The 21,388-nt window shown below is 38.3% G+C and overlaps 1 protein-coding gene across 3 annotated transcripts in view; it reads right to left on the bottom strand.

Moving 5' to 3' along the window:
- Tspan12 (tetraspanin 12) overlaps window positions 1-21,388 on the bottom strand; it is a 64,375-nt gene that overhangs the window by 32,538 nt on the left and 10,449 nt on the right. For all 3 annotated transcript variants that reach the window (XM_013119120.3, XM_013119121.3, XM_005078044.4), the window contains 2 exons: window positions 18,866-18,948; window positions 17,888-18,023 (listed from right to left, as the gene is read on the bottom strand). In XM_013119120.3, the coding sequence (XP_012974574.1) occupies window positions 17,888-18,023; window positions 18,866-18,948 (219 nt within the window). The remainder of the gene's footprint in view (window positions 1-17,887; window positions 18,024-18,865; window positions 18,949-21,388) is intronic.

The raw sequence follows: 21,388 nt of genomic DNA, 5'->3' as shown, positions 1-21,388 counted from the left end.
GACACTGTAAGGGTGAGGGGCAGCTATGGGGGGCTGGGAAATGGATGGTATTGGGGTACATGATGTGAAATTTCCAAAGAATCAATTTTTAAAAATGTGTTTTTTAAAAAAGAAAACTGATGTCCACTCACAGTCAAAGCCGAAGCAGTTCCCTGAAAAAAGCAAGATATCACTACAGATAAACATAGATTGGGTGATAACTGAGTGTGTTGACTGGAAAAGGAGCTTCCCTGACTCCAGCTTGGTGATAACCACAAAGATTTCTTAGACTGAGCTAAATCTTTTGAAATCCCGGTTGAGTTACCATCCTCATTCCCTGCCTTCTGAAGTCACTGGTGATTCTCGAAAATGGTCCAGGACCTGGCCATAGGTACGTACTCAGATGTATACAATATGTCCAGTACGTGAAGAACCGACAGGCCTATAGATTCAAGCTGCAGGCCTACACCAACAGATATGCTATTATGTCTAGTTTCTTTATATTTTTCTGATTTTGTGTGTTTATGTGCCTGGGTGTATGCATGCACCCATGAAGGCCATTTGAAGAGTATGGAACTTCCTCTGGAATAGGAGTTATAGGTAGTTGTGAGTCACCCAGTACAGGGAACTAAACCCCTGGTCCTCTTCAAGGACAGCAAGTGCTCTTACCTGCTGAGCCTTCGCTCCAGCCCCTGCATTTGGTTTCTTAAAAGAATAAGGATAGTGAGATGCTGTTATCATTACTTAAACATCCACAGACATGGGATGGAAAGCACATACATCAAACATGCTCTCGTCCCAAAAGTCAAAACTGTTTGTTGACCACATGACAGGAGAAATTCCATATGACCTGGCCATTCTTTTAACTCTGGGAAGTTCCAGTGGTTTCATCTGATGCTAGTTATCCCACATGAAACAATCACTGGGCCTTTATCCCATTAACATTCAAGGAGACTGACTTATTTGCCCTTGAGGTTGAAAATATTCCTCGTTACATTATCAATCTTTCTTGAAGTAAATTAAATGTATGATTTAATTCAACCAAACAATTTTATGAAGGATGCCCCATGGTCCTGTCTATTATTGTACTCTGTTACTATTACTGTAACCTGAAACATTCAGTCACCTAATTCCAGGAACATTCAAAATGTCAAATCCATTCTGGGACAGTTCTGCATGTCAAGTCCATCCTTACAGCATACAAGTCAACTATATGTACCCTTTGTTTTTCTTTCTGAGGACATCTGAATCATTAAGTCAGTATCCTACTGATCATTGTGAAGAGAACCACTCAATCACTATTTTAACTGAGGAGCTGAGCATCTTGATGCATGATGGCAATGTTTACCTAGCTAAGGAATGAGGGAACATCCAGTTATGCTACAGTATTAACGGCATGGCCAGGCTGCATTTCACAGTGGAGGAACATTATGCAACTAACTTCCAGCCCGCTATGGCTTTCTTTGTATACCTTTCGTCCAAATTTCCCAGTGCATGCGGTTTGTTTGATGAATTTACCTGAACCTGTTCACTTACACAGCAACTCAGCCTATCCTCTCCCATATGCCTTCCTTCTAGAATATGGAAGGTTCTGAATCTCGAGTTAGAAGACTGAAGTTCAAAGCCAGCTCCAAATAGCAGTGGTTTGGGGTTGTTCATTTAACTGCCCTGCTGCTCGTTGACTCATCTGTATAATATGAAGATTAAAAATGAAGCTTTCTTTGCAGTTGTTAAGGGACATTTGGTACCCAACCAAGTGCTCCAGGAAATGTGATGTGTGTTACAACTGCTTTTCTGTATTACTTTGTGAAGCCCAGTGCAATACCGCTGGTTCTAACCTTCCTTCCAGCACATTGTCTGCGATGGGGCACCATCTAGTCCTGGGCTTTCTTTTGCTGCTGACCTCTGGACTCTTCTCCTTCACTCTATGTATCAGGGTCTCCCTGTCTTCTGTATTGAAGGCCTCAGAGGCTTAAACCAGCTGCCTGCCTTCTCCACAAATTACTGTATCAGTCAGTATCCAGGTCACCAGTTCCAGCTGGCAAGATCTTATTCTTAAACATCATCTTCCTCCCAGCACCTAAGCAGTACCTGTCACACAGTGCATACTCAATAAATGTCAGTGGAAATAATGATCCGTTTGCAAACAAAAAAGGCCAATTTCAGCATCTCCTTAGGTTTCTTCTTCCTTATTCGAATCTTGAGTCTCTCGCTAACATGTGACTCCCTTGGTATTTGTCTACACATTTGTATTTTAAATATTGCCTCTCTGTTTTATGTTCGCCTGTTTTTGTAGACCACACTCTGATAATCCAGTGTGCCTGGAAACATTTAAGATCATTTACACAGTTAAAGGGGGGGCACTGTGCCCCTCCCCATCTTCCAGGTCTACTAGCAACTAATCATTTTAAAGAACTAAGAATAAGAAATTGCATGTTTCTGTAGGGAAACTCAAGTGTAATTATTTTCATTACCATTTTACTTACTTTGTAAAATTGTCCAATGAAAGGTTCCTTAAAATAGTGAAGACCCTCTATTCTAACTAAGCTGAAATTTGTGTTATACATACCAGTTTTACCCTCAAAATACTGCAATTTTGAAAAAGCATCTAGTAATAATTGGACATCCAACACACATGTAGAATTGCATTGCTGCCTTTTTTTGAAAATGTTATAGTAATAGAAAAATATGGGCCTTGACATAATAGACCTGGCTTCAGGTTCTGACTAATTTAACTAATAGCTTGATGGTCCTCCACAAACCAGTAAGACTGTTTCCTATTTTATAAAATGAGAATTGCTTAGCAGTACCATACTCAGGATTCAATGACATAATGTGCCCTTGCATTCTGACCACTCCCTAAAATAATGGTAGCCATTCTTAATCACATAATAGACTCTATTAGGACACACATTATGTTCAAAATAACTAGCCTCATCTCCCGGCGCATGGCCAATACAGCACTGTTGTCATTATGCTATTATGGCTAGAGGATGGCCGTGTCAAACATTGCTCATCATTTCGAGACTATAAGTGTCATCCACACAGCAGAATGTAATCCCAAAGATTATTTATTAAAATCATTAGTGGAATATCTGTCTGGAGAGAATACATGTGTAAGTTTTCAAAATGTCTGTGTTATAAAACTACTGAAGGATAGATAAGTCAACTTCTTTTTGTAATGCATTGAAATCAACATATTATTTAAAAATAACTAAGTCTGTTCACAGCATAGAAGCATGGCATCAATGACTAGTCTCTGTCCATGGGATGTTTCTGAAGAGGAAGGGAAAGATGTGGCATCCCACTATTTAAGACTAGAAAATGGCAAGGGTAAAGATCAGATATATTTAAGTGTTTGGTGACTTGTGGACGAATGTATCCCTCAGTAGAAACGAGGGCATTCATAGGCAGCCCCTTTTAAAGATTATAGCAATAGCAAATCCTCCAGTTTACTACAGAGGCAATTATTTACAGAAATGGTCTGGTTCCCTGATATCCCCTTCACTAGGATTCCACCCTAATGTAAACACATCAAACGCGTGCCTGTCTGTCTGTTCTGTCTCTTAAAATGTCACTAAAACCATAACAAAGGTATCATCCCAGAGAAAACAAAACATGAAATGGCACAGCAGCAGGCTTACTCAGGAGAGTGCAAAGAGAAAGGATAATAGTAAATCTGTTCACAGTCGAGAAAGCTAACGGATAGATGGGTAGAGGGAAAATCTCAGAACAACTTGATTCCTATAGAGTACTAGCAAATTTGTCCACTTCCGGGGGTAGCTTCTGAAAAAGAAGATCTGTTGAAAACTCATTTAAGGAAACACTGAACCCTTTGCTGTCCCCTCCCCAATACCATGAAGCTGGGTGACTACCCTGTCTCCACTAATCGTCTTCCTCCAGGGGACAGCAGAAGCCGATCTGAAGGTCAAGTCTACACACCTTCTACAGAGTTTCAAAACTCAATCAAACAAATGGACACAACATGTGGTGTTAAAGGCTCTCCCCAAATTTCTGCCAAAACGATTTCCAAGCTGTAATTCTTCACCCTCCAAAATCAATGCATGAGTCGCATTTAAAAAGCCATTTGCAATTTGTAGTCACACACAAACACACACACACACACACACACACATACACGCAAATCTCTTATGTGTGCTTTGGCAGGAACTCATAATGGAAATGAGAGAATAAACCAAAAGGAGTGAGGTAGAATCCTAAATGTATTTAAAATAAGAGATGGCACAGGAATTGTCAGAATGGTAAAAGATGATCTGATAAATGGCTACAGCTTCCCTCAGACCTAAACAGGAGCAGGATTGGCATAGCCTGAGGGATCTGGAAAACCAAGTGGTTCGATACATTTCAAAAGGTGAAGAAAAATGATCTCAGAAGGAATTATGATTAGGTGAGATTATAATAAGAGTTATTAAATTTTAGCAAAACATTATTTCAGAAATAAAGCATAGATGCACTAGTTTATGTGGTCCAGCTGTAAGTAGGTTTTCCATCGTTCTAATCTTGCAAACACTGAACTAACCCAAGCTGTGATACCTCTGGGTTAAGGAGAGGAAATATAGCAACGGTGGGCAGGAAAGGACCAGGAGTTCGTCTTTTACTGAAGTCAATGTACGGCACTTAAAACTAAGCCTGGAAGAATGAGAAGCCTTACATAAAAATGTGATTTAGAGATATGGCAGTAAATGGCAGAGGAATCTGCAGAGGCACAATTGATAGCAGTTGCCTTTGGGAGTGGAAAATGGCAGGGGTGAAGGACTTCTATATTTCATAAGGCTTTTAGCACTAAATTAACTCTTTAAATTATATCCATGGAGCGCTCTCATAGAAGGGAGGACAGAAATTTAAAGCAGATATCTCTCCCTGCAGCCTTGGGGCCAGGAAAAAACGATGTAGAAACCAGGGGACCTTAAGTGTGCTTTACACTGAAGAATTAATTCTGAAAGAAGCCATTCCAAAATACTGAAAACTGTAAGTACATGAAATATATTGCAGGGTTATTAGAGTCAAATACTTTGAGTGGCATTTGGAAATATCCCAAAATGGTCAAGTTACTATCTTCCTTTTGTTAATATACCTTTAGTAGTTCAAATTAGGGGTAGTTAAGTAAAACACACAAAGTATGTACTTAAATGTGATTTACAGCTTTGACCTTCACTGGAAATCATTGTTCCTTAAAAACATATGCACATTCTACCTAAACTAGCACGGGTAGGATTATCTTCTACAATAATTTGTTTCAAGAACATTATGAAGCCTAAGATGCTATCATGAAGGTAACTTTATTCTGAGACTTGAATTTATTTACTGAAGAAATATATCCACATATGGGTATAATCAAATCATATACACCAAAGTGGGGGCAAAAAAAATCTAGTATATGTATATACAACTAAGTATACATAGATGCACATTAACATGTGTACACACCCACAAATCATATAGTATCTACATATATTAATACAATTTACTACTGTAAACTTACAAGGCCATCATTTCTTTTTAATTAAATAATACTTTAAATTTATTATTTGAAAATTCCATACACATAGACAGTGTATTTTGGTCATTTCCACCTCCTTCTTTTCCCCTCCTAACTACTCCATGGTCCTTCTCCATCCAAGCTGAAATATTCAAGATGACTATCTCACAGCACTACTCTCCATTCTGGGTCTTTTTTTATATGTATATAGGTTGTGTGTATGAGTGTGTGTGTGTGTGTATGAGTGTGTGTGTGTGTGTGTGTGTGTGTGTGCATGTGTGGGCATACACGTGTCTTTGCCTTTAAACTAAGGAGAAGCATCATCCAAAACTTGCATATCCATCTTTTACCTTTCCAGTTGCAGAAAAATAAAAAACCTACCAATACATCATTTTAAAAATGAAAAACAAACCCTCCCTTTGCCGGGCGGTGGTGGTGCATGCCTTTAATCCCAGCACCTGGGAGGCAGAGGCAGGCAGATCTCTGTGAGTTCGAGGCCAGGCTGGACTGATAGCCTCCAAAACAATACAGAGAAACCCTGTCTCGTAAAAAAAATAATAAAAAAACTCCCTTTTTCCTTTGTCACACCCTGGCTAGTTTAAGGCACGACCTTAATTGCTCTATGACACCACTGGCAAATCTTATCAGAAACTAGATCCATAGTCTTCTTGTTTTATAGCTTCAACTTCAGTCAGATTAGCTTCCTTCTGAAAATAAAATTAATTCATTTCTATTTACATGTTACATCTTTATGAGGAAGAACTAGACAGATGAGTGCCTAGAGTTCAGTAAAATGACAAAAGAGTGTGATTTTAGTTCTTTTGATATCTTCACTTCATTACTACTAATGATATTTTTTAAAAACTTTCTAAGAAGGCAATATGTATTTTAATGAAATATTTTAAGTAATTTTCATTAATAGGGAAGCTTACTTCCTAAATATTTTTGTTTCTAACTTTTGTCAAACTAATGTATTTAAGAAAACTAATCTTTGTCAGCAAAATCAATGTTTTGAGCATTCTAAACCTAGTAGGACATTGAGAAATATAGAAAATGAATATTTTAATTACAATAGTGGTTCTTAGTGAAAGAGTGATCTGCAAAAAACAGCACTATTGCATTCAATTCTATAGCAAGAACTTTGTGGTACAGATTACAAATGAAAACCATCAGAAAATAAGGTAGTTGTTATTCATCCAGGTTCTCCCATAAAACCAATTGGAAAAGAAGTTTTTTCCAATAAAACAAAATTTGTAATGTTTACATATATTTCGTGAGAAAATAAGAAACAATTTGACAAGTATCACCAACTCTATGAAAATGCTTCCTGATTTTAAAAAAAGTAAAAGTGATAAACACTATAAAAATTATTTAAGTATACTCCCCTCTTAATTTATAACTAACCAGTTAGATTTTTTTCTATACATAACATTCCATATAATTTAAAACCACAAAAGCCTGAATTGCTTATCTAGGAAAATTCACACAAATCCTCCCAAATAAAGTTAATTTCAAATACAGCATGCCTTGCTGGACATCTTAATATTTTAAAAACACAGACCCTTTGACTTTTTCTCCCTGCTCCAGAAAAACTCTTTTAGCAAACGCAAAGTTTGATTAAAGGCCGGTGTTCACTAAATGATCAATGACAAACTCCAGTCTCTGCCCTGTCAAATACTGAGCTCTGTGAGCTGTCAGTGCTGAGTACCTTTGTGTCAGCTGTTTATTTTTCCTCCCTCGGAGACTGCGGGTTTAAAAATATTATATTACTTATAGTTAGTAAATAAGAGAATTCCAGTGCCAAATATTTGTGCAAGATAATGGAATGGTTTGCCCTTCTGTTAGGAATTCACAGGGACTGAAATGCTAACAGCCCAAGAATACTTGCTGCTTAAAACACACATATACACACACAGCCTCTGTTTAGCTAGTTCTCAACATGGAGTGACAGCAGAGCCAGGACATTCTACAGGCGTATCAGTCAAGTCTAATGTCGTCCTTCAGACTTTTCAAAGAAAAGGCAACACTGAATGTCCTTCCTTTAAGCAATTGCAAACAGGATGAAGTTCATCTAGTTTTGGAAAAAACTAGAACGAGGGTGGTGGAAGGAACAACCTTGCAGTCCTGTACCCACTCGATACGGGCAGAAATCCAAGCTCAGGTAAATATTGGCATGTTATGCTCTTACATTCACGCTTGATGTCTGAAAATAAGTATACCTTCACCCATTCCCTATGCAATTTTGCTTTCACTGGTCTTTGCTGAAATGATGTCTTTATCAAAGCTGTTGGTGGGCCTCAAGTCAGTGTTTGCATCATATGATATTTCAAAAACTCATCAGAGAAATGAGTCCTGCTGGACTCTAAGGGTCTGGCTGAGTGCTGTAAGTTCCCGGGGTAGGGGTGGGGCAATGACCTATATCATGAGAGGGAAGGTATTAAGGGTCATGCAATAAAACAGCTGGACATACTAGAAAGGTCACCATCTATACAGCTTCTGTTCTCTTGTAAACTAGGTCAGCTCAAGTCTGCGAGCGCAGCCAGATCCCAAATAATTTACAGGCTGTTCCTGGTCTCTGAAGAGGCAATAGCTACAGATTATTGGGCCATTCCTCAGAGGCAGAGACAGGGCCCCTTGTTCCCATAACCTATGCATGAACACACAAATGGAAAGTTGCCTTAGACATCACCCAAGCAACACAGACAAGCAAGGCTAGACTTGACGACTCAGAGCATGATCTCATTCAGCCCCAACCAAATGTGCCAACCCTTTCCAAGCATGAGAGTAGCAGCCATCACCATGACAATAATTCTAATAAGAGATGAAATTGGAGGGCTAAGGAGATGCTATTCAACAGGAAAAACACTAAAGTATGAAAACTCAACTTTAAAACCTGCTAATAACTTCAAAACCTTACAACTGTGAAAACAAGTTCTCAATCACATTGTTTTACCTTTTTTCCAGTTAGTCTATACAATCTACTTTGTATACACACGTGCATGTACACACACACACACACACACACACACACACACACTTATACATATATGCCTATATGTTAGAAAGGTTTTTTTTAACCAAGGTGGGGAGTACAACTTAGTCATAGAGCAATTTCCTAGCATTCATGAAGTCCTGGATTAAATCCTCAGTGTTGCCATAAAGAGTGTTAAAGAAAAATTGTTTTTTTTTTCTAAATCCACATAGGCAAATATGTATATAAGTGGACAAGTTGTTCTTTTGTAAGTTTTAACCTATTTAAGTAAATAATGTTATCTTCCTGAGTGAAGATATGTTTTCTTTAAAATAAATAAAATAAAAGAACTGTATTGTAATAAACTCACAAATAACATATCACACAGATAAATTAAGGTAGTCCCTCAAACCCTTGCCCAATCCTAAACCCCATACTTCTCAGTGACCTTCTATGTAGTTAGAATGGCCATTCTGCCCAGGAGCTTCACCTAGAGTTTTACACTTTCATTGCCAACTACTTTTCTATTCGCATATATCACACAAAAAAGGAAACCCCACCATACAGTTAAAAGTAGAAGGGCAAAGAGCCAGCTACAAGAATAAAACTCTTGGGCTGATGAGATGGCTCACTGGGTAAAAGCACTTCAGTCCCAGCACCCACACAAATAGAAGGGAAAAACCAATGTCCAAAGTTGTTGTGTGACAGCCACATGTACACCGTAGCAGGTACACACACACACACACACACACACACACACACTATGCATAAACACGTATTATGATAATAATAACAATAATAAAGGAAAACAATTCTTGATTGGCAGTCATGGTTGGAGTACAAAGGAGGGAAATTGTGTGAGTGGCACAGTCATTCAAGCTCATGTTACCAAAATAGCAACAGTTCAGTCTAGATCAGTAGTTCTCAACTTGTGGGCCGTGACCCCTTTGGGGGTCACACATCAGATATCCTGAATATTAAATAGTTATATTATTATTATTCCTAAAAGTAGCAAAATTACAGTTATGAACAAAATAATTGTATGGTTGGCTGTCACTACAACATGAGGAACTGTATGAAAGGGTCACAGCATTAGGAAGGCGGGGAAGCACTGGACTAGATGACAGCAGGGAGAGTATGAATTGAACCACATGAGTTTCAAATCAATTTCAAAGAAATGCACTTCATTACAAACAAATATTTGAATAGAACAACACAGAAAAGTAATGACTTTGGGAGGCCTCCATTCTTAGACAAACACATGATGACCAAGTAAAGCATATAAGTTATCTCCAAGACAACTCTTCCAACCTTCACTATCTCAAGCAGGTCAACCAGTTCCAACCACAATACTTACATAAATTAGCTGTTAGCAGAACCTTTTGAGTGCTGGGAATTCTCCCTAGGTTGCACAGGCTAGACTCAAATTTGAAATACATTTCCCTTGGCTGCCTCAGTACCTAGAATTAAAGGTATGTACCATCCTGCCCTGCTGTCTGTGGAACTGTTTTCTCTGAGGCTAAAAAAAAATCCAAGATTATATATATATATATCAAATACAGACTGTTGCACTGTCCAACAAGGTCTCCAGGTGCTCACTTGTCTCCACAAAATGTCTTAGACCAGCTTGCAGTTTCTTGGTGTCAATTTAGCTAGATGGCTATATTTTTTGCTATCAAATCTGCACTAAAGACACCCAGACTGCTATAATTTTATTTACAATGGATACTTTTAGAGCTAAAAGCATCTTGAGAGTATTAAAGAAACTCTTCTATTTTCTCTTCTGCCATTAAAAATCTATAAACAGAAGGTCCCCTTAGTCCAGAGTGGCATAGTCCGGTATTTTCCTCCATTCTGCTGAGCAAGAGGCCCCAAAGTAACTAAGGGTACACACTGCTACCAGGGATATACCCTAAAGATGAACCAGACGACTCTTCTGTTTAAAAACCACAGACTGCCAATCATGGGTGTGATATTCAGGACTGTCGGTCCCTAACCCTATCCCAGCTCCCACAGGTCACCTCAACTATACCTGGTACACAGCTCCCTATGACACACACGTGCCCTGCTCCTAGCTTACCAGAAGCTTCTTAATGTCGCTAGATTTGCTCTGTTTATTAACATTTTAGTTTCTTTGATGTTCCCTGCTCCCACAGGGGCCCTGGTAGCCACTGCTCTGCCCCTGCCCACCACGTCCTCCCGTTGCTTGCCCTTATCCTCAGTCCTCAGGTCTCAGCGCAGACGCACGCTGTGTACCCTCCACAGAACTGGAAGACAATTGTTTCTCAGAATTCTACCGAAGTACTTTTAATCACACAAAAGAAGTTTGTGGAATTACATGATTTTAATTCTAAAAAAGGCAAACCTCTCATTGCTCTGTTAAGCTTCCAGTCCATGCTTTCAGAGCTTGAAACTGTAAAATATTTAAAGAGGGATTACCTCAGAGATGCCCTGAAATCGTTCCGATTTTTACTTAATTAAAAATAACTCTTAAATCAGTAAGCATCAACTAATAAAAACTGCCATCTGCTTGAACACCTATTTCTAAGACGTCTTCATGGGTACAATCATTTTGAGCATATTTGTCGTTTCTAAGCTCAAAAGTTATAAAACACAATTAATGATAATCTAACAAATATAAAAGAATAGCCACTTATTTTGGAGTAACTCCGTGTATTGCTTAATTGAGGGGTACAACGATATTATTTCCACATTTAAATAAAATTCAAATAATTACTTTTATCATTTGAGTTGTTAAGATTCATCTTAACCAATCAGTCAGTGGTGGCACACGCCATTAATCCCAGCACTCAGGAGGCAGAGACAGGCGAATCTCTGTGAGTTCAAAACCAGCCTGGTCTACAAGAGCTAGTTACAGGACAGCCTCCAAAGCCACAGAGAAACCCTGTCAATATTCACCTTAACCTACAAAAATAAAACCAGGGCCTGTTACCACTTTTTATCTGACAGGGAATAAAGGCATATGGATGCCAATCTTTGAAAACTAAATTTCTAAGTGGTTTTGCATTATAATATTACTTAGGAGTTGATAGCATTGGCCATTAAACAGTTGGTCTTAGCAGTTTATCTGAAAGTTAGCTTCTTCTTTGGCCTACAGGGTTGAATTTTCTCATATTTATCCTTCATTATTTGCCCTCTTATTTTAAGACTCTGGGCACAAGAGTTTCTCTCGAGTCATTTAAAGAGCTACATGATTTTAAACGAATAGCTACCACTTGGTATTTGCCAAACACATACAGAAAAGAGATGATATGGAAATAGAGGCGGGATCAGGAATATTTCACAATTGCTACCTTCTTCACCATAGGCACATGGAGCAGAAGTCATGAACAGCATTTAAAGGCGGGGTAATAAGGTGCCACCATGCACACACCTAACTTTAAACTTTAAACAATGACACTAAGAGCAGCCATTGACTCAATGGATGTAGGCTTACCTCTAACTAAACCTATTAGGAAACGGTATTTAGCAAGGTGCTTACTGTGACAGCACACCGGTTGCTGTCTCTGAAATGCCTGCCACAGGCTGTAGGCTCAGTGCATGTGATTACCGAGGGACAGGATCACAGGAAGGAGGAAGCAAGGAGAGGAGAACCTCTTTGACACTTTGACAGGGTTAGTGAGAGTAACTGTGGTAAAAAGTCTTGGTAAAATATAAAGAGTATATTAAAAATAAAGTGGGTAGGAGTAATAGAGCATAACTAAACATTTAAAAAAAAGCATGGCCAATGTAGCCGATCAGATGTACAGTAACAGTGCCTTGCAGTGAAACACTCATGGCTTTTGCACACAGACTCTATTTGAAGGCTAGTTACAGCATCACCAGCTGTGTATCTTCAGGCACGCTCCTTCTCCTCTTCTGTAACTAGCCTACCCAAAGCGAATCATCGGGAATATTTTCTCAGAAGGCAAAGGTAAAACTTGTCAGAAGCAGAGCACGTGAAAAATAGCACAGTGAACCTCAACTTAGAAGTAAAGTCTAAAGTTGCTAGGTTCGAAACTCCAAACTTCAAACCAGATGAGAAACATGCCACCTGATAAATTCATTTTAGCTTGATAACTTATGAATAGCTTTGTAACTATAAAAGGTACATCTACCTAAGAGAAAAATTTAAACCAAGGCTTGTAGAAAATTTATGACTGTGTAAAGATATAGTTTGGCTTTAAACAGTGCCATTGAGGAAAGGAAAACTCCCCCAAGGTTGCTGAAGATTTCTTTGATTTCCACAAAGGAAACTGTTCAGAGCTGGTTCAGTCACTGCATATTTTAAGGAAGCATATGAAATACTTCCACAAACTCAATCATCTTTCACAAGTTGTCTGGAATGGTAGAGTTGAAAAATAACGTTCCTTGAAAGAATCCACAGGTCCTCCACGTGTCTACCAACTTTATTCTGACCAGGCCGTGGCTACCTGCCATGTGCTGACAGGGAAGCAGAAACATTAGCTTTCCATTCTGGCAAATGATGACCTGGTCGTATTCAGCTGCTGTTGACTCTGTAAGAGTGTGTGTCTGTTAGTCTGTTTACATTCCCCCTGAGCTGGTACAGCTTCACTAATGTCTGCCTTAATAGCAGAGCGGAACTGCAATAACAAATGAATTTCATTTAGTCTGCTAGTAAAGCCTTGGGGAATAGCTATCTAAAGCTTAAACCCAATTTCCAGTTAGCTTCAATATCTCTGCAAAAGACTGAAGGAATTTGTGCCACTGAAATTACTTTGAAAGTCACTATTTGGTCCAAGTTTCTTTTCCCAATTATTTCTGATCTATGAGAAAATGAAAATGTTCTCATAGTTAGAATTTAATTACTCTTAATCTATTCATAGGAATATATGTGTCTGGGGCTGGAGAAATAGCTCCATGGTTCAGAGCACTTTCTACTCTTACAGAGGACCTGGGTTTGGTTCCCAGCACCCACATGGAGGCTCACAACTAATTGTAACTCCAGTTCCAGGGGATCAAATGCCCTCTTGCAACCTCTGCAGGCACCAGGTACACACATGATACACTTAGGTACATGGAGTCAAACACTCACACACACAAAAATAAATCTCTTTTAAAAAGAAATATAAATATATGTTCTTATTCTATGATAGTTTCATACTTATTAGGATCAAATTTAGGGCTGGGCTGCAGCATGTATTACATAAACAAGGCCCTGCATCTTATCTCCAGCAAAGGATGGAGGGCGGAGGGAGGAAACATTTCTAGTGGGAGCAAGGTGGCCATATTTATAAGAAACACAGAATGGTCACTTAAACCTCACATAAACAACAAATAATATTTTGGTACATTTATATTCACATGATATACTCCATTATTTATCTTCAATTTAATTGTACAATTTGTGTCTTATTTGAGCACCTTAAATAGGAGCCTTTTAAACTCTTGCATCTATAAACCAATAATTCAATACAAGGGCTATGCTAATGATCATTCATCAGAAGTTTTTAATTGGTAACCTGTTTGCTTACAGATAGTTGGACTTAGTGTCTTTCTTGGGGGTGGAGCATGGCAGGGGCACCTTGATTATAGAGATTTGTTTGGAAGGAGACCCTGAAATTGTTTTAAACTGGACTGTTGGATGATGACACTTTTACTTTACTTGACTTGCATCCCAGTCCCACTTAAGGTCCTGTTTTCGTAACTATTCAAGAACCACATCAGTTCTCAGAAATATCACTGGTTTTGAAAAAATAATGCAAAGCAAAAATAGCTTTTTCACACTAATCTGGTTTATAAATCTTAATACTGAAATAAGTGCTAATACAAGGAAACAGACAAATTAGAGAAACACATTGTGTATACCTAAATATTTATATCTTGAATAAAAGGAATGAACCTTCCCCAATTAGGATAAAAGGCAAAGAGGCACCAAAGAAGAAGCCATCATGATTGCTCCACAAATATTTACCCAAGACCCAACAATGTCACATTCTACACTGACTTGACCCCTCCTTAACCAAGCCCTTCCCTCTGTAATCTAAACCTTCCCAACAGCCAAGCTCATCCATCTATTCTCACAGTAGTATCCCAGGGTCCATCTTCAGTCTAATGTGCTAGTAACTCTCTATCACCATTCTAGTTTCATGACCTTTCATGTCTGTAACTGTGCTTAGTAAACATTTATTCAAACAATGGGAAAGGTGAATGGTTGCTCAAAGTATGGTAGTTTTGACTGATAGATTTTACATAATAAATTTATGGCAAGGGTAACTCACTGGAATTCTAAGTTGGAAAAAAGGCCCAGTGAGAATTGGCCTTGGCAAACAGAGTCACCGAGGGCTGAATCACAGACATAGTCCTCACCCTTTGGTGACCTTGGACTGGTTACTAAACTCTCTAAGCTTCATTTAACATTTAGTTGTCAGAGACCATTGCTGTCATGTTTGAAGTCAACAACCACATCTAAAATGTTTTGTATTCTGCAATACACACTACAAAGAAAAGTCAGTGTTTATACATTAACAGAGAAAAACGCAAATTATCCAAAGTGGGTTGCTGTGGTCTGAGGGACAGATTCTCTATTTAAGAACTATGCAGACTCAGGGAAGTCACTTAACATCTCTGCATTCTAGATTCCCCATCTAAATTATCTGACAATTATAGCACCTATCTCATTAGAGTCATGGAGAGAATTAAGTTGATTAATTCATGTGAGAATCCTCATATAATAATAATCCAGGTAAAACTCTACAGTGTGTGTGTGTGGCATGAGAAGCATCATGGAAATATCACTTACTACTTTTCTCACTGTCACTATTATTTCAGGAGATAACATTTCAGATAAGCCTTGATGGACTAGTAGTAGATACACAGATAGACAAAAGGGCTAAAACAAGAATTCTTAAAGAGACAGCAAGAATAAAAGTAGGGAAAAGGAGAAGAAAAACTGTCCGAAGATCAGAAAATGCACCTTAACTAGAGAATAACGAAGTAGGTATGAAAAGCTAAAACTGGAAGATGAAGGCTTAGCTTTAGAAGGGCTTGATGCAAGTTCCAGATGCTTGTAAAAACCTTCACTACCCAATGGGGAGACTATCAAAGTCTTAGAACATAACAGGAATAATATAACCATGGTTGTATTGGCTTAACTGAACTACACTGGGTTAGAATAGGCAATAGAGGAGGCAGGAAACTATCCTGAGAGCTCGTACAAGAGCAAACGAAATAAGAACAGAAAAGGGGTCTGAGTTCCTGTGGTTTTAGAACCAGGACCCATAGGGACTGGCTAGGAAAGAGGGAGCTTGGGAAGGAAGCTGGGGGATGAACAGCTTGAGAAACTGCAGATACGTATTAGTTGGGAGTGATGGACCACTGGGAGTTGAGAGCACAGTTTATTTTTAGCAATGGAGAAACTGTGCTTGGGTCTAGACGGAGCAAGGCCTAGAAGCTTGCTGTGAGAAGTGAAGTTATATTGAGAATGGAGACTGGACTACCAAAGACAGTTGACAGAAGGAGAAACCAAGGTGTAGGTGGCACCTGTGGACTAAGAGAGCAGCAAAAGCCCAAAGACACCTCATGAAGAAAGAACATAAGCAAACAAAAAGGGGAGAGGAGACAGGAAAGGGCAATAAGGAGGATGTGCTCAACATCACCTCTACAACCTGTGCTGACCCTGTGCCTGTGAGGCTGTTCCTCCTAATAGAGGTCTTATCAGAGAACAGTGGACTTATCCATCCATCGCGCACACTGTTCTGATGGCAAAAGAACCATGTAGCATATACAAGCTCACAAAGTGTTTCAAGAATCAGTGAATGAATAAGTGAATGCCAATAGAACCTCAGTCTTCCATGCTATTGTGTATTACAAGGCCTCTTTCTACATCACAAACTAGATACTCATTCACAAATCTGGATCAAATATGTCAAGTAGCAGACTGAATTACTCTACCGGCTTCTTTTGCTAGCATTGAGACAGTCTAATGGAATACATAAATGGCTTCTAACATGGGCTCTCAAAAGCTTTTGTGGTTCCATAATATATCTGACCCCACCTCACCCCACACCACTTTCCAGGGACAAACCAGAGTAAAAGTTGGAAGGAAACAGAAAATACCAGTCACACTGAAACTGGATATAAAAGAAACTGGTCTTGAGAGATCATTGCAGCGTTGTGGTTTTTAGGAAGGCTGATGCAGTTTTCTTACCTTTGAAATGAATTTTCCCAGTATTTGGATTATAGGAGACTTGTATGAAGTCACTCACATGAATTCTTAAACTTCCCCGAGTCTCTTAAACACACCATAAGGACATCATAATCTCTGAAACCCTTCTACCATTCTCCTTTTCTCTTTGGCCCACATGTGAAGTAGGGCGCTAGGCACATTTTCAATCCTATGAGTGTGGTTTATTTTTCTACAGCCTTTGTTTTCTATTCTCCAACCTGGGAGATACTCTCCAAGGAACACGCAGATAATGTATTCAAGGTTGTGACACTTAGAGATTAATTTGGCTTCACATTAAGATTCTGTTTGAGTTGGCTTGGTTGGAAGCCTGGCAAGCATGGATTTGAGCAAGCTGACTGTAGTAAGCCAATCTGTACTCACTCCTCCCCAGCCCTGCATTCAGTGATGTCATCCTGGTAACTTGAAGTCAGTCATGCTGGGAGTTTTTTGCCTTATGGGGATACTCTAAGCGCTAAAATGTAGTTCCTTCATTCTGCCCAAAGACTCAGTTAGCCAGCAAACTACTCATTTTGAAACCTACTACAAAGAAAGGAACATAGTCGATGAATTAATTGTTCTGGAGTCTCTCAAGGCCAACATTTACATGTTAGCAGGCTCACTGCCTGACAGCACAGTATTCTTTTAGAAATACACTTGTAAACTATTTTAATTGACTCTCCTTTTTAATTTTTAAAGTTTAGCAATCTTTATAAGATTAATTATAGAAGCTGAAGGGGTAAAATCAACTTAAGAAGTAATTTGGTACAACTCGTTTACAGTTTAAAAAATAAAATAAAAACTCAAAACATTTAGATTAAGAAAGCCAAGACTCTTACACCCACCAGACCATATAAGGCAGCATGGGAACTACAATATACTATCCATCTCACCACCTGAATTTCTAAATAGGTTAGCCAAGTGGGTTGTTTGAAAGAGAGAAGTATCCATTATGATGTCTCAACTCTGGCCCTGAAGAAAGGGGATCTATACCACTAAAAAAATTATTATCAAAAGATAATGTCAAAACAGAGACAGAGTGAAATAATTACATAGTCTATGTTATCTTCCTGCATCATCATGCAAATATAGCAAATATTTGTGCCAAAGTCATCTCATATGGAAAGAAAAGTCCCGTCTGACAGAATGCTGTTATGACTACCTCTTAGAGTTGCTAGTACAGTTGTGAACTCGTAACAATGCATTATCATGGGATGCTTTAAGTATAATAAAGAGAAGGTATAAACTGTACCCATGCAAGAAGCAACAGATTTCTTTTCACTGTTCCACAATACCCCAGCATTCCCACGATGATAAGGAAACAGCAAACAGCAATCATGACCGGGTGAACCACTGGGAAGTAAGTCAATATGACTGCCTCTTCTACCCTAAAAGAGGAAGATCATATCACAAGATAAATAGATCATTATCAAAAACTCAAAATGCTTCCCAAACACTGAGCAAATGCCACTGTGAACAGTGGTTCTGTAAATTATCATCCTTTAAAAGTTGGTGACTTGTCACTTTGTGTCTATTTGCTTGCTTATTTTATTTTTGTTTTAGTTTTTATGTAGGTGTTAGCATTTCTACCCCAACACATTTTAATTATGGACTCCAAAACACCAGACTAAGGAACCCACGTGAGGTCCCAACCGGGAGAATTGCCCCTTTCTCTGATCTTGGAGTCTCTACAGCACTTTTCTTTTCTCTGATAACTAATCATTTTCTGATGTGAGGGAAACAGGAATACATAGGAAAACTGGAGAATAGGAGAAGGTAAGGAGGGGACTTTTTGCTGGGACACATGTAGTCATTAACCAGAGCCTGTGATTGTGATGATAATGAAACTTAGATATTATTCAGTGCCTATAAATTCTGTTGTGTTAAAGACTTTTCAAAAAGATTTCTTCTCACTTGATCCTTTCCATGATTCAGAGTAGTATATACCACAGTCTCCACTCAGAGACAAGGATAAGTCAGGCAACTGGCATGTTACTAACCACAGAACTGTCCATGTAATTGTACTGTTACCTAATGTCCTGTAGGACTAGTAGCATTCCTTAATGAAAATGCGAGAAATAAATGTAAATTTCAGCAAATAAGTGGCTGGTGCAGGAAAAAAAGTGTTCTACAAGATTGTGGAGGACAACAGTTCAATGAACAGGTCAGAGAAAAGATGTTTAAAAACTGGGATCTGGGGAGAGCAAGTGAAATAATTCAATACACCTACCTTGTTTCTGCAGTTAAAGTCAAAACATTATTCAGGTAGTCCCTCATCCAAGCAGAAACGGCCAAGACACTGATGGACATTAACTAAAGAGGAGAAATAACAAACTGGTTACCAGAGATTTATGTAGCATTCACCCTGAAGACTAACAACCTTAAGTGGAGAATCTGCTATATAATTTTCATGGTTTTTCTAATAACCTTTGGCTTTCTATTGAATTTTACTGGTACCATAAATATCTGACTAATCCATTTACATACCACACATACACTAAATGGAATATCTGCAAATAGGGTAAAGACAAGTGAACTCTTAAGTCGGTGGTGTCAAGTTCAGTAATGAAATTACCTAAGACAAACTCTACTTTTAAATCTATAAGATGAACTTAAAAGCATCATGCTTAAACCCAATAAAGCAATTAAATATGGTTTCTGAACAATTAATTGTCAAAAGGGCTATAGGAGCTACCATAAAAAACTTTTACTGACCAAAACCCAACGAAGTGTATATTAGAATGATAATAACAATAAATGTAAAGGTTGGAAACATCAATATGTTCCAACCTCAAGGATTATAGCATGATGGACACCCATATTACTATTCAGAAAATGACCCAAATCTCTTATTTATTTTCATTCTATTCTTCTTATACAAGGTAAACACATAACCAAAGATTGAGTGAGATTTTTAAAGCAGAACATCTAGTCACCCATGCAGCAATTCTACTGCAGTAACACCATTTAACAACTTCTCCTGGAATGTTGGTGCTATACAGGAAATTCTTCAATGCCAAACAAAATTAGCAGATCAGAGATTCTCAGTCTTGTCTGTACATTAGAGTCACCTAGGACTCAAACATTTCCTGAGCCCATAGTAGACCAGCCTTCGGAGTAGGGGCAAAGCGGCATCAGTGTGACAGTTTGGCGGTCTTCCAGTTCATTGACTGGGCTGAGGACCACTTTAGCTATGAAACGCTGAGGGAGATGTATAGTATGGAAAGATCAGACTGCAGATACCAGACCCAGCTGAACCATCTAGTTGAATAAAACATACAATCAGACCCTGTAAGTTTCATGATCTGAGCAATCAGTAGCACCCAGAAATATATAAATATTTTTTACCAAAAAACTGAGCTTCAACCCAATTAAACATCCAGCTGTATTAGTTAATGAGAACAAACTACAAGGTCTAGCTCTAACCACCACTTCTGGGATACAGTAAATAAAATCAAGAACATGAGATAATTTCACAAGGCAAACAAGATTGTTTCTTCAATTTAAAAAAATAAACACTGAAATGCCAATTTTAAAAAAGAAAGGAAAATCTATTAAAGATTAAAAGGAGTTCAAGAGATTGCCCAATGTAATATGGCTGACCTGCTTTGAACTCTGACTCAAAGAAATCAACTGCAAAGAAATTCACAGAAAGCTGGAGAAACATTGATTAGATGTTTAAAACTACTAAGAACTTGAATATTCTTTCAGGTATGAATACAAATTCAATTTACTTTTAAGGGCCCTTACTTTCTAGAGGTCTATTGTGACTTGTGGCTGAAAGTTAACTATGACTGAGAAGCAGTAATAAGTTACCATGCCCTGCAGGGAAGTTTAGTTGGAAGCAGAGCAGGATGCGTTGGCAACTACAGACACTGAGCAATGAGGAAATAGGGCTTAATTAGAGTTCTTTCAAGTAATATGTATTTTAAAATCTCATACCTCAAAAATGCAAGAAAAAAAAGATGCATGTTGGTAGTGATCCTTTTGCTAAAAATGGAAAGCTGGTTGGTTCTTGGGTTATGAAGATTTTCCTGTTTTATCTGAAATATTTTCAAAATGAGTCATTGTTTTTCTTAAACATAGTATGACACTCAAGAAATTTGATTTAACCTGATTTTTAAAAATTCTGGCATTTTGAGGGACATTCATTATTTCAGAGTTAATGCTGAGCAGGTATGGTCATCTAAGAAAGTAATGAGTCTGAGTTGATGCAGCCACTGACTTCGAAAGCAGCTCTTTAGATAGAGCCTCCAAGGTGAGCTGATGTCCTCCCATCCTTGAAGAATGGCTGTGTGCCGGAACCCAGTGAGAGAACTCACCGTCTCATCACTTGTTTACAAATCTCTATTCTACACCTTCCATCTCACATCTACTTGACTATATGTGGGTCTTTACCTTGCAAATGTCACAGAGAAAGGATATTTCATTATTTCAAATTATTTTGCAGCTACAAAGAACACTTTTGGTGCTCTACAAAGTAAGAAATAATCTTCAGATCTCCATCCTTAAATGTCTCTTTTTTTCTTTTTAATCATTTTGAGAGTTTCCTGAACTAGCATAATGCATTTTGATCATATCTGCTCCTTCTCGCCTGTCCAACTCATCCTTTTGTTTCTTAGTCCATTTTCAACATTACAGTCCTGACTCTTCGTTGTGGAAAAATGATTAACAGTTGTTGTCACTAGACACAGTTCTTCTACTTGAGAGAGAGAAAGAAACAAAGAGAAAAAGGAAATTCATTTCTTTTGAA

The sequence above is a fragment of the Mesocricetus auratus genome, unplaced genomic scaffold (genome assembly GCF_017639785.1).
Source record: "Mesocricetus auratus isolate SY011 unplaced genomic scaffold, BCM_Maur_2.0 Super-Scaffold_100019, whole genome shotgun sequence".
NCBI classification, from domain to species: domain Eukaryota; kingdom Metazoa; phylum Chordata; class Mammalia; order Rodentia; family Cricetidae; genus Mesocricetus; species Mesocricetus auratus.
The sequence above is the reverse complement of the archived record's forward strand: the minus strand, read 5'-3'. Positions and strand labels throughout refer to the sequence as shown.